General features: G+C 37.6%; 1 protein-coding gene across 3 annotated transcripts in view; it reads right to left on the minus strand.

The window, feature by feature from the left end:
- The window catches only part of arb2a (ARB2 cotranscriptional regulator A), a 189,623-nt gene that overhangs the window by 40,390 nt on the left and 124,904 nt on the right, over positions 1-24,329 (minus strand). For all 3 annotated transcript variants that reach the window (XM_077231659.1, XM_077231657.1, XM_077231658.1), the window contains one exon: positions 14,358-14,442. In XM_077231659.1, the coding sequence (XP_077087774.1) occupies positions 14,358-14,442 (85 nt within the window). The remainder of the gene's footprint in view (positions 1-14,357; positions 14,443-24,329) is intronic.

The following is a 24,329-nucleotide window of genomic DNA, read 5'->3' on the forward strand; positions in this document are numbered from 1 at the left end:
CTGATTTAATTTTGATTAAAAATTTTGATAAAAAATTAAAAAAATGAAACGCACACATTTGATCAATAAAATGCATTTAGAAAAAAAAATATTTTCCAGAATTTTCATTCCTGTCAACTTTGGAGGGGAAGGTTCTCAGTAAATGGCAACTTAAATTTCAGTATGTTTTTTTTTATGCACAACTATTGCTTGGCTTCAGAAGATTTAAGATTCAGAGCTGTTTTGGTGCTATTGCATTCTTTTTTTAAGCTTGAAACTCCAGTTCATTATAATTTCAAGGAAAAGAGAGACAATTATATTATTCAAAATATCTTCTTTTGTGTCCCACAGAAGAAACAAAGTCATACATGGGTATACGAGGGTGAGCAAAAAAAGGTGAGCAAATGATGCCAGAAATTTCATTTTTTGTGAACGGTCCCTTTAAATTGCTAGTTTGTATGCATTGCAGCAAATTCATATTTGCTGATGTGCACCATGAGACAATAACCAAACAACACCACGTCAAAGCAGCAAATTGCATTGAGTATGTAATTTGCTGTCCAATGCAGTTTTTTCCCTTCCATTTTACTCGCCCTTGTGTTTCCATGGGAGGGTAGGTTTTCACGTGTAACAGGTTCAATGTTAGAGAGACAAACTCCTAATCCTTTCCCTGAAGCTATAGCTTGAATAGTGTCTCATCTATAGTGTCTCACAGCACTGCTCTGCACAGTCTCACCAGCAAATCCTGAGGAAAAACACAGGAAACATTCTGATGATCAGGTCTTACCCTGATTAATCCCCCAAAAGGTCACTGAAGGGGTAGAGGGCTGTCCCAATATAGCACAATTCTTTGCAATACAAGAACAATAAAATATAGGATTGGGAACCTGAAATGTAAGTTTTGTTGAAATGCAGCATTTATACATAATAAACAAAATGCTAGAGCTTGATACAAATGGAGGTACGTGATTGCTATCCATCTGCAGGGTTAAGGGTCTAGGTTTAATCCTCTGCTTAAGCTATAGGATGCACCATATGTCTCAATGAGATCCATGTCCCAAGATCCTAATCTGTCGCTGCCCTCTGTCTGACTCATGATAAAGCATGGGGGTCAATAAGGTGTACACTACTGTGTTAAGACACTTGGGTTGTACCAAGTGTCTGTACTGTCTCTAGTTAAGAATGGTGTGTCTATATCTGACAAAGTAGAAATGTTAAATTGTTTTAATGAGCATTTCATATCATCTGGGTTCTTGTTTATTCTGTTGCCCCTATAGTGTCGGAGCCTGTGAATGACATCGTTATTACTGCCGACAAAACTTTCAGTTTTAGCTCCTTCTCTGTTGCTGATGTTCATAAAGCCCTGAACCAATTGAATCCTGGAAAACCTGCGGGCCCCGATCACTTAGAACCTTTCTTTTTGAAATTAGCTGCAGATATCCTAGCTGAACCTCTGACACATCTTTTTAATCTTTCACTGGTCACAAACAAAATTCCCAAGGTATGGAAGTCTGCTTATGTTTTACCACTTTTGAAAGGAGGTGACCCTACCTTGCCTAATAATTACAGACCCATTTCCAAATTTTCAGCATTGGCCAAAGTGATGGAATCTTTGGTTAGTGAACAAGTAAAAGAGTATTTAAAAGCTCAGTCAGTTTTATCAAAGCATCAATCTGGTTTCAGGAAAAAAAACAGCACTACCACTGCTGCTATAAAAGTAATTAATGATATAGTCAAAGCACTTGATGACAAGAAACACTGCGTGTCTCTGTTCATTGATCTGTCCAAAGCATTTGACACTGTTGACCATAGCATACTAGTTCAGAGACTGATCAGTATAGGTATGTCTCAGCATTCTGTGGGCTGGTTTATCAACTACCTCGCTGATAGGACTCAAGCTACGCAAGTTGATGGCCTAACGTCAAAATATTTATCAATCTGTAAAGGGGTCCCACAGGGTTCCATTCTGGGGCCAATTTTATTCACTATTTATATAAACTGTCTGAGGGAAAATGTCCAACATGCATTTTTCCATTTTTATGCAGATGATACAGTTATTTATTGTTGTGCAACTACCATTAGGAAGGCGTATGAATAGCTGCAAACTGCTTTCGATATAGTGCAAGCACAGCTTTATCAATTAAAGCTTGTGCTTAATGCAGAGAAGACCAAAGTAATGCTTTTTTCAAACTCAAGGAAAAATGAGTTAGACGTGAATATTGTTAATGATCAGGGTAAAACAATTGAGGTAGTTTCATCTTATAAATATTTAGGATTTTTAATTGATCATCATCTTTCTTTTAAGCTTCATTTACAGAATCTATTAAAAAAAATTAAATTGAAGCTAGTTTTCTTTCTTTAGGAACAAATCTTGTTTTACTTTTTCTACTAGAAAAAGGCTAATCGATGCCGCATTTCTCTCTATTATTGATTATGGTGATCTCTTGTATATGAATGCCCCAACAAAGTATCTTCAGATACTGTGATATCGTCAGATATCACAGTATCTTTAGATGCTGTGTTTCATGTGTTTCACGCTGTAAATTCATAAATTTAAGATTTATTTCAAATTGCAGACCCCTCACTCATCACTGTACACTTTACTCCACAGTGAATTTGCCTTCCCTGTCAAATCGCCGGCTTACTCACCTTTATATCTTTATATATAAGGGCATTATAGGCAGGCTTCCATGTTACATATCTGAATTTCTTTCTTTTACACAGAGTACCTATGGTTTACAGTCCCAGAAAACTATTTCATTGAATGTACCTCAAGCCCGGACAGAGCTGTTCAAAAAGGCTTTCATGTTTGTTGTACCTTCTACTTGGAATGATTTACAGAAAACACTTAAACTACCATGTCTAATTTCCTTAAATTATTTTGAAGGTTATGTTAAAACTATAGAACATGAGTCCATCCACACGTGCAAATGTTTTAATTAATGGCACTTTTATTTAAATTGAAATGTACTTGAGTTGTCTTTGCCTCTTTTGTGTTTGTTCTGTGATTTTGTGACCTAATTTGTTCTGCTATCTTGGCCAGGTCTCTCTTGAAAAAGAGATTTTATATCTCAATGAGACAAACCTGGTTAAATAAAGGTTAAAAAAAACGAAAAAAAAAAAACCAAATACATGTTTAAACAAAAGTGTAGATATTCGTTGACTTTTCAACTCTTGACATAGTCATCATTGACTATGACATTATATATATATATATATATATATATATATATATATATAGAGAGAGAGAGAGAGAGAGAGAGAGCTAGTCTCTCTGCAGTATACTGTACATTGAGCTCTTTTTTTACAATTCATTCTAGAAATTCTGATTTACCATTGCCTAAAGTGCTGTTTCATAATACATTAAAAGATGCAAATGTTTAATGAGCACTTTAAACAAAAACAAGGTTTACAACTATCATACTCGTCGTGCTATGAATACAGAATCAAAGTAAGAGAAAGAGAAAGAGAAAAGATTTATTATGAAGTTGAATCACGTTGTATTGAAGCGCATACCCTTAATCAGAATCTCAAAAAATAAATCAAATACAGAAAAGACGCGGCCAACATTGCCTCTTGCAAATTGCCAATTCAACGGTTAATAGTAGTTGGGGGGCAAATGTTGGCCTCTAAAATGCTGTAATGCCCAGAAGTCCTCATGGGATGATAATGTGATTACAAAATGGTAGATGTTGCAGAACTTTGTTCCATTTTTCACTGAATCCTGTTGAACTCTTTTCTATTCGCACCAGCTCATCCCACACTTTAAGGCAGGATGGATAAAGCCCAAATGGAATGTGATAGGAAACAAACTTTGCAAATAATTTTTAGGAGTAAAAATATGTTCAAGTGACAAAATTACAAAATGTAACGATGCCCTATAAACTATATGAGATTTATGTGCTGTATATTTTGTGAAAGCAGAAAGGAAATGATAAATGGATACAAAAAATACATGTCCAACTTGACCCATGTGGCTCAGCAACTAGTTTCTATTTTACACAAAATGTAAAATTACATGAATAAATGGTCTGTGGTACAGCTGAGAGCAGAGCTGTTGTAAAAGAAAAGACTGGGAATGTTAAAGGACCGCGAAAGCTTTTTACCTCTGACAGCTAAGGCTTCAATCACAATAGCCTGGATAAAATGAGTCTACCCTATAGACTCATTATGACAGTACACTATGCCACACACACAAAGAGACAAAATGTGTCTTCCATTCTCCCAAAGGGACACACGCACAGCATATTGATTTCTGCCTTGAAAGGGAAGCGAACACGCCATTCATGGCTTACAGCAGAAGAGGTTTTTTGCTCCAAATTCTAAACGTAAACAACAAAGACGTATGCTGATTCAAACCTCTGATAAATTAATCTTCAACTACATAAAATGCTGCATGTATTGACTGGTTGGAGGACTAGTGATTCAATGCTAACCGACAGTGATCTGGTGGACGCTTACCTCACAACAGTGGCAAACATGGAAAGCTGTTATGTGATCGTGTTTAGGATTCAAAGAAACCCATGGGTTAGGGTTTGATCTGATTTGACCAAGTTCTGATCTGGAATTAAGTGGTAAAGACGTGGATCAAGCTATCAAGGCCAGGTGGATGACGTTTTGGTGTTAATGTACTTAACGCAGTGCACAAGTTTAATATAGACAGAGAGGCCTTGTTTATCCAACAAGCAGCGTTAAAGAGGATAGACGCACCATCCTCTTTAATTGCTGCCTTCCTAATATAAGCACATCTCCTCTCCTACTTCGTCTTCGGCTTCACAATTCGTCTAAATGAAACTGAGACTACAATAAGGCCTAGTAAGCAAAAGGGTACGATTTGATTAATTCAAACTGTAGTATGTACCTTCAAATCCAAGTACAATTTGAAAGCAATAAGATATTTTTTCTGTCAGCTCCCGTTTGGCTTAACTGAAAAAGATTGAGTTTAGTTCTGAGTAAAGGACTTCAGGACTCATTCTGTTAGCAGTAGAGCATGGCAGTAGAACAAACGTGTCTTAATTTGGATCCAAAACCCAATTGTTTTAGCTGATGAACATACTGTTTTATGTGATTTTAGCATTGACATCTACAGCGTAGGGCCGTTTTTGAGCGGCGGCCGACTTAGTTCTTCTGGTATGTTTCGCACCGTTGGCTTTAGTCGGATGCTGTCTGTTTTTTTTTTTTTGGCCGATTCAACATGTAGAATCGGCATCAGGCCGTCGGTCAGACAGAGAACTCTGATTGGCTGTTCAGTTTTGCAAACGAGAATAAGAATAAAAGTGGTGAAAGCAAGCAAAGAAGTCATGACGGCACAGACAGAAGGATGTTCTTATTTTACATCACCTTACCTTTGCATTTCAATGCGCAAATGTCTTCATAATAACATGAGCGGAATGGAATAAAGAATGTGATCAGCATAGTTGATATTCAAAACAGTAGGAAAGCGATACTTTGTTTATGGTTTGATTACCTGCAGTCTTAGTTTCACTTTCCCTTTTTAAATGACAAATATAGAACAAAACGCACATGCTAGTTGACAGTCGCCTGTAGACCTTTCGGTGAATTCAAGAACAGATGTTTTTTCCAAGGCGACAACACAGTCGGCTTTCATCAGCGCTAGTTCTTTGGCGTCGATTTAAGCAATATAAGCCATTTGAAAATATTAAATATGTATGATATCAAAGTTTGAATCGCAATATTTGGTTTTGACCAAATTGTGCACATATGCTACATCAACATATAATTCCTATAATATGTTTGCTATGTGATCACATCTGAATTCCGAGGGTGTAAGGAGAGAGACAGACAGTAAGTGTGGGATGAGATGACATAAAACTCCTGATACAGCACAATGCTCCTGCATGGTGCGCTCTTTAATCGGAGGGCTCATTACATAAAGCCAAGAGCCAAGTGGGTCAGGCCCTGCCACTCATCCCGCGAAGCAAACGGATCAAAGATGTTTAGGCTTTAAAGAGGAATAGAAAAAGACATTTTTGAAGAGGAATAGAAAATGAAGGCAATGTCTTCTGATCCCCGACGAGGGAGAGCAGCCGTGAAAAGTAGACTGCACAAAAACGCCATCAAACTTTTATTCTGCTCCACCAATGGGACTTATAAAAAGAGCATGAAATTGAGAAAAAGGAAACACAGGTCGCTGCACTGTGATATAGTGTCAATATGTATATTGATAACAGCTTGATACTTTACTCATGGGTTCTCTGGTAAGAGAAGGGTTAATGACAACAGATCTCCATATTTGTAGAAACAGAATAAGAACATTCATTTAAATGGAAATGGAATGGGCAAAATCAGAGGGTATCATAATTCAGCACTAAAATCTTTATGTATAAATAATAATGATGTATAATTAATAATAATAAAAATAACTGGCCTAAATTGCAGAAGTGAATTGCTTTTAATGCAGAAATATAAAAAATATATATTTTGTTTTAGTTATATATAAAGTATATTTAAACTATTATACTTTAAATTATAATATACTAGTATATTTATACTATTGTGGAATCAAAAAAAAGTTATGCTCAATCGACAGCAAAAACTAATTTTCGATGTAAAGTCATTTTATTCTTCTTCAAAAAAGCAATAACACGGATTACAGTGAGAGACTTATAATGGAAATAAAAGGGGCCAATATGTAAACATTAAAATACTGTTTGTATAGGTGATATTGTAACATGATATGAGCATGAAAAAATAGCTTATCTTTTCTGTGTAAAGTTATATCCAATTTTTTCAACTTTACCATTGTCATGACAATCCTAAAATGATGATTTAAACCGCTTTATATATCCAATAACACTGTTTTAACAGAAGAAATAATGTAAGTGCTTTAAAAAAATTACAAGCTGCACCTTTCTGCTTTTAAATCCCTCTAAAAAAGGGGAGGGATTATAAATCCCTTTTAAGTGGCTTACCATAACGGTTATTTATTTATTTTTTAAGAAAGCGAGGTTCGAAATTATGTTTTGCGGTAATCAAAATTATACCACAAATGTAGTAGATATTAAATCGGGAATATTCCTTTAATTTGCCCATTATTTTGTTATAGCGTGCATTTCTTATTGCTGCTCGTCTCAGAGGAAATTGACTTCAGTGAGCAACTTGCATTTGTTTTTGTATCTCCTGCAACACATCCACAGCAGATGAAAGTGCTGCTTTGTGCATGTTTTGTTAACGAAAAAAAGAAAAACCAGAGTAAAAAAGTGAAACGAACAACACAACATTAAGTGGCTTTGAAATGAGAAGTGAAAGTTCTGCTTAATGAAAAATCACTGATTATTAAATAGATGTAATGTATCATATTAGGAACATTCAGATCCAGATGGCAAACCATGGCAATTCCCACTTATGAATCTACATATTTTCAAAATAGTCAGAAGGTTGCCTGAATGAGTCGACTGATCGCCTTTTTTTTTTTTTTGCGAACAGTCAATTTGTCTACTAGTGTGAATAATTTCTATACCTGACGTGCTAATATAGGATACGTTTTGGTAAAAAAAAAAGTGCTGAATAAAAAAGGTCTCAAAGTTCAAGTTCATGATTTTTTTTCCTGGGAATCCAGACCAGAACAAGCATCCACTTGAAAGGAGGGTGGGAAAGTACAACCAAGTGAAGATCTGTCATTCACAATGGAAGATCAAACAAGTGGATTTTGCTGTGTCAGGGGCACATGGTCAAAGGCATTCAATGACAGAGACACTGGCCCCTATGGACCGCTGAATAAAGCAAGTCTATAGACTGAATGCAACATGCGCCAGTGACTCTCCATTGAGCAAAATACATGGACGAGTGACATTGTATACTTCAGCAATATGCACCAATGAACTTACACAAATGGGCCAAATGACTGCATGCCAACAGTTTCAATCAAACACATCTTTATTAGGACGTTTGAGGAGAATTCATAGAATGTTCAAACCAGTCTTTTTTTCATGTAATACATGCAGCTAAATACCATTAAAACTGCACTACTTTGTTTCAGGGTCTTGCTCACGAAGTTGAAACAAAGTCGATTTAAAAAGAATTCCGCTTCCAACCATAAAAGGTGAAAAAGACAAAAAGACATAATGAGCCAAAAAAGAGTTTTGAATAAATCAACTGACAAATATCTGGTCCTACATCAAAGGAGGCTTATTTTTTTAACAAAGTTATTCTCTGCTCTTGTGATCCTCACATTGTAAATGCAATTAGGGTTAATTACCCACCTGTGTTGGGATTCTTGTAGTGGTGCAGAACAGATAATTACAGTTCAGGTACACATTAACTAACTTTTGTTAACAATTAATCACTGTTTACATACTGGACACTGTTCTCTTTGTAATTAATGATCAGTTCTAGCAATGAGTAATCTCATCTTAACACAGGTAAGGCAAAAGAAAGCCAGTGTTTCAAACACTTGGATATATAATGGGAACGGCGTGAAGCAAAACCGCGAGTGATCAGAGGTTTCTGAGATGTAACTACCACATACTTGAGGAGCTGAGGTGTCACAGCACGTGCTAGATCTGAGTGAGATGCTAATGTGTGAGATTTTTCAAAGCTCATTAAAGGAGACATAAGAGGTTTTTTTTTCACAAATAAGGGGAGCTCACACTAGACTTTCGGACAATAAATATAAGCAACTGGGCATGACGTCACACTTAAATATGTATTTATATTTACATACAAAACATATGTTTAATTTAAATATCAACATATAATGTAGTATAATATTTGCATCAATATGTTGTCATAATACACACATTCAATGTGTGTGTGTGTGTGTGTGTGTGTGTGTGTGTGTGTGTGTCTCAACAGGGCGGTTGAATTCTTGATTCTAATTGGCTGACAAATGTGCAGTTATTACAAAAGGTCCTAACAGACCACAACAGCAAAATAACCAAAATCAATGACCAACCAAATATATATGACAAAAATAGGATAAAAAAATGGCAAACTATTTCTAACACTAAATTACATTTAATTATGTATGGAAAGTGCACTCTCTCCCATTCAAAAGCACACATATACTGTAGACACACACACAAACATACACGCTAACAGAAACGTGTTGTCAGTGCTGCCGCATGACTTTATCACTAACATAGTTTCACAACTGAAAAGCTACAAGACGATTCTCAGTGGCTAGGTAGTAACATCGCTGTTTTTGAAGCAGTTAAACTTACAGCTGCACTATTAGCAGAGATGTTGCTGCCGAACGCTGTTGAGAAACACACAGACCCAGGTACACTAATTCACATACGCTTAATATATCAATATCTTTCTCTCTCTGCATATATAAGCCTATATACGGATCAAGCTTCCATTAATAGATCTAAAATAACATTTTGGAATTAGCAAATCCTAGAAATTCGGACTAATGCGCAAAACATTAGTCCTACACACCATTGTATTATCAGAATAATTGGACCGTTGATATAATATATTTTTAGAAAGAAGTGTCTTGCTCACTGAGGCTGAATTTATTTAATCAAAAATACAGTAAACATACTGTGAAATGTTATTACAAAATATAAAATAACAGTTTTACATTTTAACATTTGAAAATGCTGAATAAAGGCAAAGCTGCATTTTCAGCATCATTACTCCAGTCTTCAGTGTCACATGATCCTCCAGAAATCATTCTAATATACTGATTTGATGCTCAAAAAACATTACCTATTATCATAAATAAACGTTTTTTAGGACAATGTGATATTTATTTTTAGGATTATTTGTTCAAAAGTGCAAAAGACCAGCATTTATTTGAAATAGAAATATTTTGTAACATACTGTTTGTCTTTACTGTCACTTTTGATCAATTTAAAAAAAGGTATCTTAAGTTATATATAATTAATTTACTTAACATTGATATATTAATACATATATTGTATAATAAATAATTATGCAATTCATATAACAAAATCTAAATGTAAACTTAAACCCTGTTCCATTTTTCTCTTTTTGAATGAATTTGCATGAACCTATTCTAATGTAAAGCAAAATGAGTTTCCTCCAGGTTTGATCCTCATTTATGATGTAAATATCAATCAACTTTTGACTAAGATTTTGTCAGGTCAGCATTCACAAAACTTGAACTTTTGTATGCCGCGTAAGAATTCTTTGCATATCCCATAACCCACTCTCTTGGTTTTGTGCGCTTATGAGTGGAGCTGAATGAAAAACAAAAAGTTTGGTGTGACCGCCCCTTTAAACTATTATCAAGTTGCACCCGGGTTTAAAACATGATACACACATCACGGGTCTGAGATTCAGCCCATCAGGGCCAGACGGCTCGATCACACACACACACACACACACACACACACACACACACACACACACACACACACACACACACACACACACACACACACACACACACACACACACACACACACACACACACACACACAGACACACACACACACACAGACACACACACACACACAGAGACTGTAGCCCGATATTGGCATTGTTTCTGTTTGTAATCCATCCAAATGCTTGTCTAGGCTTCCTCTACTGTTCAGTTCAGTTGTGCTGGCAATTGGCTTCAGCACCTAGAGCGTCTGACTGTGGGTCAGTGTGGGCATAAGGCTCAACTCCCCTCACCCAGTGCTGGCGGACCAGGGGGCTTTTCAGGAGATTTGTTCCAGTTTATCTGCATATTTCAACTGGCTTTAGTGTGTTGCTAACTGATAAAATGCTGCCAGTCTCCCCGAGCTGTGCCAATGCTAAGGCTCACTGACCTTCCACTGAAGATTCCTTTTGAACGAGGGGGAACAGGGTGGGGGGATACAAAAAATAAAGGGAAAAATCCAGGCGGGTGGAAAGAGGGTTTTATCACGTTGGGAACAAAAAAACAGAGACGTCAGAAGACCTTCCCTTTCCAAACACACGTGCATATATCCACACGCGCGCGCGCGCACACACACACACACACACACACACACACACACACACACACACACACACACACACACACACACACACACACACACACACACACATGAGCATACAAAATACCAGCATGGCTTCATAGATGATTAAGTGTAACAGACAAGCAGCTCTATGTCTTGCCTGAAACCAGCATAGCTATCATGAAAACATAGCCACACACACTGTAAAAAGGAAAATCACACGTAAAACCTAAAATCAACTTAGAAAATGTGTAAAAATAAATGTGTGTAAAGAGAGGGATTGAGATAATGCAGATGTTGTGTGTTTGCAGTTACACTTGGTAACTAATAATAAAATATAAATCCTAAAAAATTTGTGGAAATTTAGTGAAAATCGAATCACTCAGTCTTCCCAACCCATGGTTCAGTTACCACGATAATTTGTCAATGAATGGAAGACGTTGTGTCTTCACAGGTAACTTGGTTGGAATGCCTCGTGAACAAGATGTACAGCTAACGTAATGTATTTTTCTTGTTTACAGTAAACATATACTTTATAATTACTTCATAATTACTTTATAATTTTGTATAGCTTCATATTTGTACTACTACTTGATCTATTTATATATGCTATTACTAATTTCTACCAAGAGTCAGGAAGTCTGAACTGATGTTTATGATGACCTTAAAAAGCTTGTGATCCAAATGTAAATTTTCTCAACATAGGAAATGTATTTGTCATAAATAAATAAATAATTATATATAATACATTAATTAATCAATAAATAAATAGAGTATGTGTGTCCAAATATTTGACTGGTATAGTATATATTTTTTAATAAAATGTATGTAAACCTAAAATGTTTTGGTGAGCTTGCAGAAAAACACATTTGATGATGTCATCAAGTACTGGTGTTTTTCTCACTCACACACACGCGCACACGCACACACACACACACACGCACACACGCGAACACACACGCGCACACACACACACGCGCACACACACACGCGGTGGGTCAAAATATCTGTAATTGATACTGAAAAAAACAAAAAAACAAACCACTAATCAAATCAAAGTCACTGTCCTGCATCCCTATTTGTTACATTTACAGTACTGGTAACAGTCAGAAAATTAAACCATCAAGCCTCAGTTAATCAGTCAGAGATAAATATGGCTTATGATGTCAAAATATTATTGTTCTTTTATTATGTTTTTATGGTGCACATCTCAACAGCAAAACCATGACTGAAGCTGGCATTGATCTGGGGAAGAATAATAATTGTAACACTCAAGGGACACCCAAAACAAGATCCATAAAAGGTTGCATCACAGCTCTCCATAACTGTAAGAGATGGGTAAAAAAGCAAGCTCATTTGAACTTGAAACAAATGCCATGCACAAATACAAAAGTTGACAGTTCAACAATGGTTCACTTGGATAATACCCAACCAACCCTCATCCCAAATCCAGATTACAGTCAAATCAGGGCAGTATTGTCCTCGCTACAAAAGCACAAGTGAAAATATCAAATGACATTTTATAATACTGTCAGGGAGTATACCATCTCACGAAGCTGAGTCAAAGTATGGGCAGCTCTTCATCTCTTTAGTGCAGGGGTGACGGTCAGGTCAACCTCATCATCTCCCTGCTCTGGATTATAGATTATAGCTGTAATCCCGAATTGAGGACACGCTTCGAAATACTAAAAACAACCAAGGCCACAAGGACAAACTAAAGTATTTGAACATTGATGCACGATTAAAATACACATTTTAAATAAAAATACAACAAGGATTTCAAAGGCTGTGTGTGGCCTATATAGTATAAAACAATGAATTTATGATGAATGCCTACCTGTTCAGATGCCCCATTTCCTATATTTATCATTTGTGGATCAGTACATCGTTTACAACAACATTGTGCGCAACTTGTCAACTAATCTGTTTAAAGAAAGAATTGAAGTAGAGGACTAGTTTCGAGTTTACCTGACCTTGATGAATATGTTTCTCAGGGCGATGTATAAATGAAACACATTACTGTATTCAAAAACAGCTGGATGAGATGCAACAGATTGGATCAGGGGTCCTCAAGACAAATTTTAAAAGTTGAAGAAGAAAAAAAAAACAGTGCAGGATGAGACTTTTTATAATTTATATTTGATTTATTGTGCAAACTGTCTAACAACACTAAATAAAGCACAAAAAAAAAGGAAACAAAAAAAAAGAAACAAAATGAACAATACAACATTAGATAAACTAGACCTCTTAATCAACTAGTCGGTCATTGAAGTCAAACATTGTGACTCGTCCATATCCTTAATATATAAAACAATGCCCAAAGCCGCACACCTTATTCGGAATGGCATGGATAATGGCTTCAAAACGAATAACAAATTCTACTGAATAATAGGACAAATATTTGGCAGAGCCTTCTTGTTTTTGTTGGATAACAGGAGAGCCAGGGGATAGCAAAATATCATAGCTATATAAAACTTTAAAATCACTATGCTAAAATGAGTGTAAACTCTATGAATGAAATGAGCACAATGATCGCAAATCAATAGCTGCATTGCCATCTATTCACGCCTCTCAGATATTTAGAGCCTGCCAGGAGTAATATGAATTAAAATACTACATCAGACACATTTTTTTACTATTTGATATGTCTAATTAAATGTTTTAAACCATGTACAATATGATACACAAATGAGTGTAAGCGGTATGAATGAAGTGAGCACAGTCGCAAATCAAACAGCCGCATTGCCGTCTCTGCCCGTCTCTCAGAAATAAAAGCTTGACAAGAGTAATATCATCTAAGATACTGAATAATTGTCCTGACATAACACACAATGTTCATCTAGAAAATTATATGATTTTTTTTGTTATTTTATTTAACCTTTATTATTATTGTTTTAATCAGAGCATATTTGTTCAATTAAAACTATGAAGGGAACATGCTTCTCTGCTCCACTCCCCTACTTAAAACCATCTTTCACAATTTTGGGGTATTTTCAAATGTTTTGGTCCTCAATTACCATTTGGTATCTACTGAATGCAACGTTCAAACCAAACAAACCATGGTAAACACAGACACCATGACACTGTAAATAAGTACACCAAATGTTGTCCATTTACATCCATTGGGGGCCATTATAACTAAAGAACTATTCAAGCTGGCAATATTTTCCTGCAATGCTATATGATGTGCTAAAGCAGGGGTCTCAAATCCTACTCTTGGGGAGCCAATGTTCTGCAGAGTTCAGTTCCAACCTGCCCCAGCACACTTGCCTGAAAGTTTGTGCTGATCCTGAGGACCTTGATTAGCTAGATCAGGTGTGTTTAATTAGGATTCGGGCAAAACCATGCATGATAGGGGCCCTCCAGAAAGAAAATTGAACACCCTTTGTGCACCCTTGGTTACCAATAAGTAAAGGTTAAAAGAGGGGAAATGCGAATTATGATGCAGATGTGTTTGCTTACCTGCTGAAACACGAGGGCAGTCATTGAGCATTGGGTCCACTAGAGTATCCAGAGGCTCAGGACTCGACACCCAGTTACAGCAGTGCTGTGAGAGGGAAAAAAAGGGGGGAGTGAGACAGGAGCAAGCAATTAGGTACCTTTGAGACATGCCACAGTGACAGTTTCGACTGTTTTTGTTGGGAAGGAGCGGGCACATCGCTGGTGGCCCTCCAAGGGGTGTTTGCTTGGCTTAGTGACCTCGCCAACCTCAAAATGCCATCAGCCCGGTTCCTGAGAGACCATCTCTCGGCTTACTCTTCAATCCAGAGCGTATGTCTTCAGCTAAAACAAGTTTAATTAGGCATGTTTGGTTGAGAAAATCATCATACCCTCAAGCTATTAATGTATGCTATGTTTTCCCTTGTACATGAAGGCAGAATGTGTATAATGGAAACAATCGTATTGTTTAGATGGGGTGCAGAGTTGAAAGTTACAAAGGCATGCATGGAAAAGAGAGGTCTGGAGATAAGATAAAACCCGCTGAATAGAAGACAGAGAAATTCAAACGAGATTAGCGTAATGCAGCTGGCGTCCTTGTGAAGCGCCGCTTATCTAGGGTTGTTTACTTTCGCCGACATAGCACTGTCAGCCATTACCACTGCCATGGGGACTGTGACCCACCCGTCCACACAAATATGGACAGAAAGACAGACAGATACCCACAAACACAATGCTATCTAACCCTCAACCAACTCCCAAGACAACCTCCCCTGACAGAGCGGGCGATTTAACCACCCCAGACGAAGCCCCAGGTCACATCACACCTCAGCCTGTCAACCTCCTTCACCTCTGAGCCCTGTGTCACCCCAGGGGTCACCACACTCCCACCCAACAGGGACCCTTGTATGCGTGTTTGGCTAACGGGGCAGGGGTATATTGGAAAGCACAGGAATTTGATTTTTAATTCCATCAATCATTTTGCTCAAGGCATCCTTGGTTAACTCATAATAATGAGTATAATGATAAATAAATTCAAGAAACAACCTGATTCTGAAGTCTGGGGTGGATGTGAAAGTGGTGTTTGTGGTCTAGAGTGCGGTTAGGACTTTGAGATGAGAAAAGTGTAAATATTAACAATAATGCAAATATTCCCAACAGGAAGTGCATAAAGAAGACACCCACATCAGACGCAAACTGAGATGCACAAATAAAGAGACTCTTTAATTCAGTAATAAGCCACAAGGCCATTTGTTACAATTATTTTACCACAGTTATGGGGTGTTCTCAGACAGTGTAAAGTGGTAGCCTAAAATCGTTGGCATTTTATATATACTATTGTTAAAAAGTTTGGGGTAAGAAAGATTTAGAAATGTTTTGAAAGAAGCTGCATTTACAGTTTTTGATCAAAAATTAACATTATTAATATTAAACTATTGAGATATATTATTGTAATATATATTATAAAACTATTATTAATATATTGTAGGTTTGGAAGGAAATGAGGGTGAGTAAATAATGACGGAATAAACATTTTTGGGTGAAATATCCCTTTGATATATTTGCTGTGATGGTAACAAAGCTGAATTTTCAGCAACCATTACGCCAGTATTCAGTGTCACATGATCCTTCAGAAATCATTATGGGTCCTTCTCAAAATATTAGCATATTGTGATAAAGTTCATTATTTTCCATAATGTAATGATAAAAATTAAACTTTCATATATTTTAGATTCATTGCACACCAACTGAAATATTTCAGGTCTTTTATTGTTTTGATACTGATGATTTTGGCATACAGCTCATGAAAACCCAAAATTCCTATCTCGAAAAATTAACATATCATGAAAAGGTTCTCTAAACGAGCTATTAACCTAATCATCTGAATCAACTAATTAACTCTAAACACCTGCAAAAGATTCCTGAGGCTTTTAAAAACTCTCAGCCTGTTTCATTACTCAAAACCCCAATCATGGGTTAGACTGCCGACCTGACTGCTGTCCAGAAGGCCATCATTGACACCCTCAAGCAAGAGGGTAAGACACAGAAAGAAATTTCTGAACAAATAGGCTATTCCCAGAGTGCTGTATCAAGGCACCTCAGTGGGAAGTCTGTGGGAAGGAAAAAGTGTGGCAAAAAACGCTGCACAACGAGAAGAGGTGACTGGACCCTGAGGAAGATTGTGGAGAAGGACCGATTCCAGACCTTGGGGGACCTGCGGAGGCAGTGGACTGAGTCTGGAGTAGAAACATCCAGAGCCACCGTGCACAGGCGTGTGCAGGAAATGGGCTACAGGTGCCGCATTCCCCAGGTCAAGCCACTTCTGAACCAGAAACAGCGGCAGAAGCGCCTGACCTGGGCTACAGAGAAGCAGCACTGGACTGTTGCTCAGTGGTCCAAAGTACTTTTTCGGATGAAAGCAAATTTTGCATGTCATTTGGAAATCAAGGTGCCAGAGTCTGGAGGAAGACTGGGGAGAAGGAAATGCCGAAATGCCAAAATGCCTGAAGTCCAGTGTCAAGTACCCACAGTCAGTGATGGTCTGGGGTGCCATGTCAGCTGCTGGTGTTGGTCCACTGTGTTTTATCAAGGGCAGGGTCAATACAGCTAGCTATCAGGAGATTTTGGAGCACTTCATGCTTCCATCTGCTGAAAAGCTTTATGGAGATGAAGATTTCATTTTTCAGCACGAACTGGCACCTGCTCACAGTGCCCAAACCACTGGTAAATGGTTTACTGACCATGGTATTACTGTGCTCAATTGGCCTGCCAACTCTCCTGACCTGAACCCCATAGAGAATCTGTGGGATATTGTGAAGAGAAAGTTGAGAGACGCAAGACCCAACACTCTGGATGAGCTTAAGGCCGCTGTTGAAACATCCTGGGCCTCCATAACACCTCAGCAGTGCCACAGGCTGATTGCCTCCATGCCACGCCGCATTGAAGCAGTCATTTCTGCAAAAGGATTCCCGACCTAGTATTGTGTGCATAACTGAACATAACTATTTGAAGGTTGACTTTTTTTCTATTAAAAACACTTATTTTATTGGTCGGATGAAATATGCTAATTTTTTGAGATAGGAATTTTGGGTTTTCATGAGCTGTATGCCAATATCATCAGTATTAAAACAATTAAAGACCTGAAATATTTCAGTTGGTGTGCAATGAATCTAAAATATATGAAAGTTTAATTTTTATAATTACATTACGGAAAATAATGAACTTGTAGGGACCTGTAATATGCTGATTTGCTATTCAAACTTTTCTTATTATTATCAATCATGATAGTTGTGCTGCTTAATAAGTTTGTGGGATTCTTTGATTATTAGACAGTTCAAAATGACATCATTTATTTGAAATAGATTTTCTTTTGTAACAGTGTAAAAGTCTGTGCTGTCACTTCTGATCAATTTGATGCATTCTTTCTGAATAAAAATATTAATTTATTTATTTTTAAAAATACTGCCCCAAACGGAACGGCATACACATGCACTAAATATATCTGAAAAATGTATAAACACACAGTTTTTATAATAATAACAACAGTGATGACAATAAAATAAAAACGACAAACAATATAAAACTTTTTTTTTTTTTTTTTTTTAGCATGCAACAGTTTCAAGCTCAATTACTGCTGTAATATATAGCTGATAAGTCATCCCCTCTTTTGGCATGTTTTCCTTACGTATTGCATGACACAAAGTCAATTTTTTTTTAAAAAAAGCCCTGTGCCATGGCTCTGGAGTTCTCCTCTCATTTCTCTTGTCTTTATTCTCCTCTCTTAATCCTGTCAATCGCCTGTGTCCCTGGGTTGGGGGAGAAGACAACAGCCATTGGAATGAACAGGCGTGCATTGTCTATTTTTAGAATTCCTGCTGCACTAGTTGTGCACCATGGAGCCGGGCCAGTGAGAGGAGCGCTCCCTGACTGCTGCATCAAGTGTCTTATTGTAAAATCTTTCTTATTGTAAAATCTTAATTCATGCCGTCTGGAGAAAGATGTCAGCTGGGCTGGAAGCAAGGGCAGGAATTTCAAAGACCGGAGTCCCAGCCAGAGTGAGTGGCAAAGAGGCGGGGGTGGGAAGAGGCTTCAACAGATTTGCCAGGGCTGGCTGATGCACCAGGATGAGTTTTAGATGAAACAGAAGGCCAAGGCCACTATGTAAGAGGATGACATAGCTTTAAAAGAACAGATAAAACGGCAAGAATGGTGGAAGGATTTTTGGGGGGATAGAGGAGCTGGGTCGAGCTCTTGGAAGTGCTCCAATCTTTTTGAGAAATCTGATGGCTTGTGGTTGTCCTGAATAGCATTAAAATAACAATTTAATCTCTATATATCCTCGTAATATATAGCTGATTTGATAGGCCCTTTAGCTGATAAAGCTAAATAGAAGTGTCTGATAATAATTAATTAGACAAATTGGATATGAACAAATATACTTTCAAGTATTTTGTTTGTAGTCTAGTAGACGAAAACAGATTTTAATTTAAGCGTTCATCTACTCTCCCTTAAGAGGAAAGTCCTTCAATATTTCTGGTGCTGCAGTGACTCCACATATACAGCATCTACCTAATATTGAATGTAAGAGCATAGATGCAGCCATTTTTAACTCGAATGTGGAAGGATTCTGGTGTCAGTCGCTTCCAGTTATCTTACATGTGCGAAAACATTCATCAAACCCACTGGTTTGTAGCGTAAATAGTTTTGCCGTTTACTGCACTTTGTTATTCTTCTAGGTATTTACCTATAGCAATGAGTGTCATACAGGAAATAGCTTACTTCTGCGTTGAAAAAAAAAGTTGGATACCAGGAAAAAAGTTAATAGAATTAAGGATGGGTCAGGATCCAGTTTATCTATATATTTTTTTAGTGCTGGGCAGTGATTAATGGCAATCAATCACATATAAACAAGTTTGTGTTTGCATAATATATGTGTGTACTGTAAATAATTATTTTGTATATATATAACTACACAAACATGCATGTATATATTAATAAATATTTGTATCTATATATATATATATATATATATATATATATATATATATATATATATACACACACACACACACACACACACACACACACACACACTCACCTAAAGGATTATTAGGAACACCTGTTCAATTTCTCATTAATGCGATTATCTAATCAACCAATCACATGGTAGTTGTTTTTATGCATTCAGGGGTGTGGTCCTGGTCAAGACAATCTCCTGAACTCCAAATTGAATGTCAGAATGGGAAAGAAAGGTGATTTAAGCAATTTTGAGCGTGGCATGGTTGTTGGCGCCAGACGGGCCGGTCTGAGTATTTCACAATCTGCTCAGTTACTGGGATTTTCACGCACAACCATTTATAGGTTTTACAAAGAATGGTGTGAAAAGGGAAAAACATCCAGTATGCGGCAGTCCTGTGGGCGAAAATGTCTTGTTGATGCTAGAGGTCAGAGGAGAATGGGCCGACTGTTTCAAGCTGATAGAAGAGCAACTTTGACTGAAATAACCACTCGTTACAACCGAGGTATGCACCAAAGCATTTGTGAAGCCACAACACGCACAACCTCGAGGCGGATGGGCTACAACAGCAGAAGACCCCACCGGGTACCACTCATCTCCACTACAAATAGGAAAAAGAGGCTACAATTTGCAAGAGCTAACCAAAATTGGACAGTTGAAGACTGGAAAAATGTTGCCTGGTCTGATGAGTCTCGATTTCTGTTGAGACATTCAGATGGTAGAGTCAGAATTTGGCGTAAACAGAATGAGAACATGGATCCATCATGCTTTGTTACCACTGTGCAGGCTGGTGGTGTTGGTGTAATGGTGTGGGGGATGTTTTCTTGTCACACTTTAGGCCCCTTAGTGCCAATTGGGCATCGTTTAAATGCCACGGCCTACCTGAGCATTGTTTCTGACCATGTCCATCCCTTTATGGCCCCCATGTACCCATCCTCTGATGGCTACTTCCAGCAGGATAATGCACCATGTCACAAAGCTTTAATCATTTCAAATGGTTTCTTGAACATGACAATGAGTTCACTGTGCTAAAATGGCCCCCACAGTCACCAGATCTCAACCCAATAGAGCAATTTTGGGAAGTGGTGGAACGGGAGCTTCGTGCCCTGGATGTGCATCCCACAAATTTCCATCAACTGCAAGATGCTATCCTATCAATATGGGCCAACATTTCTAAAGAATGCTTTCAGCACCTTGTTGAATCAATGCCTTGTTTTTCTTAAAAAAAAAAATTATACACAGTACACAGACAGATATATTATCTAAACTACACAAACTCTTATTTTGGATGTGATTAATTGTTGCCCAGCACAAAATATTTTTCTTAAAGGTTAGTTCATCCAAAAAACAAATTTCTATCATAATTTACTTATCTTCAAGTCATTCCAAACCTTTATGACTTTCTTTCATCTGTGGAACACAAAAGACCATACTTGTATTTATAAATATCAAAAGAAGATAGAAGTATTTATCCTTATAATAAAAGTCAGTAGGTCCAATATTTTTTTTATTTTGGACCCCATTGACATTCATTGTATGGGCTAAAACTTTACAAAACTTTGGGCCACAATTTTTAATTTTTGAGTGAACTAATTCTTTAAATATTTTAGTTGCCGTGCTGTATTCAGTGTTTTAGTCACATCTCTAATTTCATCCACTTTAAAGCGCTGTCATGCCAGCAATCAAAGTTCAACTTTTGAAAAAAAAGAAAAAGAAAAAAAAAAACCACAGCCTTCAAACATAAATTTCAAGACTATTACTATCAGAGTTACAGATAGTGCACTGTGACCAAGTCTGTGTTCACAGTACGTTCAGATACAGAATATTGGTATACCTTGTGTTTTAATACGATGAAGAACAGCAGACATCAACTAAATAAAATGAGCTGGGTTAGTTTTTGAATGCTCTGCGATAGATGTGCAAGGGAACAGCCATCACACAAACCATTTAAGCAACACATCCAAATCCCATCCCAGCTGAAGCCACACAAAATGAAAAACGACAAACGGACACAAATAAGCGATAATAGTCTACGGCAAGGCCAATCAGCATTAATCAGGGCCATATGGTTGTGGTATTCCCGGCTCTTCTTGGCTGGGAGATGGGGTGCTGGAGCATGGTGGGACTCTAAGCGAACTCCTAATGGCTCAGTTAGAGAAGGTAAACGGAAGACAGGTGTTGGATCCCGCTGAGAAAGCTCTCTCCTACCTGCATGCACTTATTAAGCATCCCTGTGCCTGGCCTCTTACCTGTAGCTGCCCTTTAACATGCTGCATTGTGCTCAGTCAGTCCTGTATTCTACTAGACAGACGACTGTCTTGAGCAACATTCTGCCATGTGTACTCGAATGTACACTGTAAAAGGGAATTGTTGAGAAAACTCAAATTCAACGCAACCTGATGCATTCAGATTTTTAGGTCCTCACAACTATTGTTTTAAATTTTGTCATGGAGTAGCATTGCTTTGTTTTGTCCAGTTGAAACTTATTTTATAGGTCACTATACAGGTCCTTCTTGAAAAATTAGCATATTGTGATAAAGTTCATTATTTTCCATAATGTAATGATAAAAATTAAACTTTCATATATTTTAGATTCATTGCACACCAACTGAAATATTTCAGGTCTTTTATTGTTTTAATACTGATGATTTTGGCATACAGATCATTAAAACCCAAAATTCCTATCTCAAAAAATTAGCATATTTCATCCGACCAATAAAATAAGTGTTTTTTTAATACAAAAAAAGTCAACCTTCAAATAATTATGTTCAGTTATGCACTCAATACTTGGTCGGGAATCCTTTTGCAGAAATGACTGCTTCAATGCGGCGTGGCATGGAGGCAATCAGCTTGTGGCACTGCTGAGTTGTTATGGAGGCCCAGGATGCTTCGATAGCGGCCTTAAGCTCATCCAGAGTGTTGGGTCTTGCGTCTCTCAACTTTCTCTTCACAATATCCCACAGATTCTCTATGGGGTTCAGGTCAGGAGAGTTGGCAGGCCAATTGAGCACAGCAATACCATGGTCAGTAAACCATTTACCAGTGGTTTGGGCACTGTGAGCAGGTGCCAGGTCGTGCTGAAAAATGAAATCTTCATCTCCATAAAGCTTTTCAGCAGATGGAAGCATGAAGTGCTCCAAAATCTCCTGATAGCTAGCTGTATTGACCCTGCCCTTGATAAAACACAGTGGACCAACACCAGCAGCTGACATGGCACCCCAGACCATCACTGACTGTGGGTACTTGACACTGGACTTCAGGCATTTTGGCATTTCCTTCTCCCCAGTCTACATGCAAAATTTGCTTTCATCCGAAAAAAGTACTTTGGACCACTGAGCAACAGTCAGTCCTCTTTCTCTGTAGCCCAGGTCAGGCGCTTCTGCCGCTGTTTCTGGTTCAAAAGTGGCTTGACCTGGGGAATGCGGCACCTGTAGCCCATTTCCTGCACACGCCTGTGCACGGTGGCTCTGGATGTTTCTACTCCAGACTCAGTCCACTGCTTCCGCAGGTCCCCCAAGGTCTGGAATCGGTGCTTCTCCACAATCTTCCTCAGGGTCCGGTCACCTCTTCTCGTTGTGCAGCGTTTTTTGCCACACTTTTTCCTTCCCACAGACTTCCCACTGAGGTGCCTTGATACAGCACTCTGGAAACAGCCTATTTGTGCAGAAATTTCTTTCTGTGTCTTACCCTCTTGCTTTAGGGTGTCAATGATGGCCTTCTGGACAGCAGTCAGGTCGGCAGTCTTACCCATGATTGCGGTTTTGAGTAAGGAAACAGGCTGGGAGTTTTTAAAAGCCTCAGGAATCTTTTGCAGGTGTTTAGAGTTAATTAGTTGATTCAGATGATTAGGTTAATAGCTCGTTTAGAGACCCTTTTCATGATATGCTAATTTTTTGAGATAGGAATTTTGGGTTTTCATGAGCTGTATGCCAAAATCATCAGTATTAAAACACTAAAAGACCTGACATATTTCAGTTGGTGTGCAATGAATCTAAAATATATGAAAGTTAAATTTTTATCATTACATTATGGAAAATAATGAACTTTATCACAATATGCTAATTTTTTGAGAAGGACCTGTATAATAATGACACTATGGTCTTTTTGTAGAGCTGTTTTAGAGCAGAATTACGTTTGCATCTTTAATCATTATCTTCGTTTTTATCGTATTGTATATTCAATCTGTACTGTATAAAGTGCATTCTTTGTAAACCATAGAGATGGTTTTGAGTGAAAATCCCAGCAGTTCAGCAGTTTCTGAAATACTCAGACCTGCCCCTCTGGCACCAACAACCATGCCACGTTCAAAGTCACTTAAATCACCTTTCTTCCCCATTCTGATGCTCAGTTTGAACTTCAGTAGATCGTTTTGACCATGTCTACATGCCTAAATGCATTGAGTTGCTACCATGCAATTGGCTGATTAGATGAGCAGTTGAACAGGTGTACCTTATAAAGTGGCCGGTGAGTGTAAAAATAAAGGTGACTTGACTCAGACCTCTAGAACAGTGACAATCAACAAATGTAAAAAGATGAGCTCTTAAATCACAACGCAACAACTAACTAAAAATAATGACAATAAAATATATATAAAAAAAAATATATATATATATATATATATATGTGTATATGTATATATATATATATATGACTATATTTTTTTATATTTTTTGTTTGGCTAGTTGGGACAACATTTGGGGGAATTCTGTTGGTCTAACTTGGGTTTTTATGTAAATTAATTGACAAAATTCTTAAAATCTGCAACTCAAAAGGTTCCATTAATGGTAATATGTGTAGTTGCTGTTTTTTTACAGGGAAGATGAGAGTTGGTGTCTGCTGTTCTGCTCCTGTGTAAAGCCTATGTCTCTCTCTACTAGTACGTAATAGCATGTTGTGTTTATATTTTCGCCTTTTTTTGTCATTTCTCTTTCCGTCACTTCAGCTTTCCAGCTAGTGTAGGTATTCTCATGGACAATGGA

This window comes from Siphateles boraxobius, unplaced genomic scaffold, assembly GCF_051911475.1.
Source record: "Siphateles boraxobius isolate OS27281-9 unplaced genomic scaffold, OSU_SipBor_1 16, whole genome shotgun sequence".
Lineage (NCBI taxonomy): Eukaryota > Metazoa > Chordata > Actinopteri > Cypriniformes > Leuciscidae > Siphateles > Siphateles boraxobius.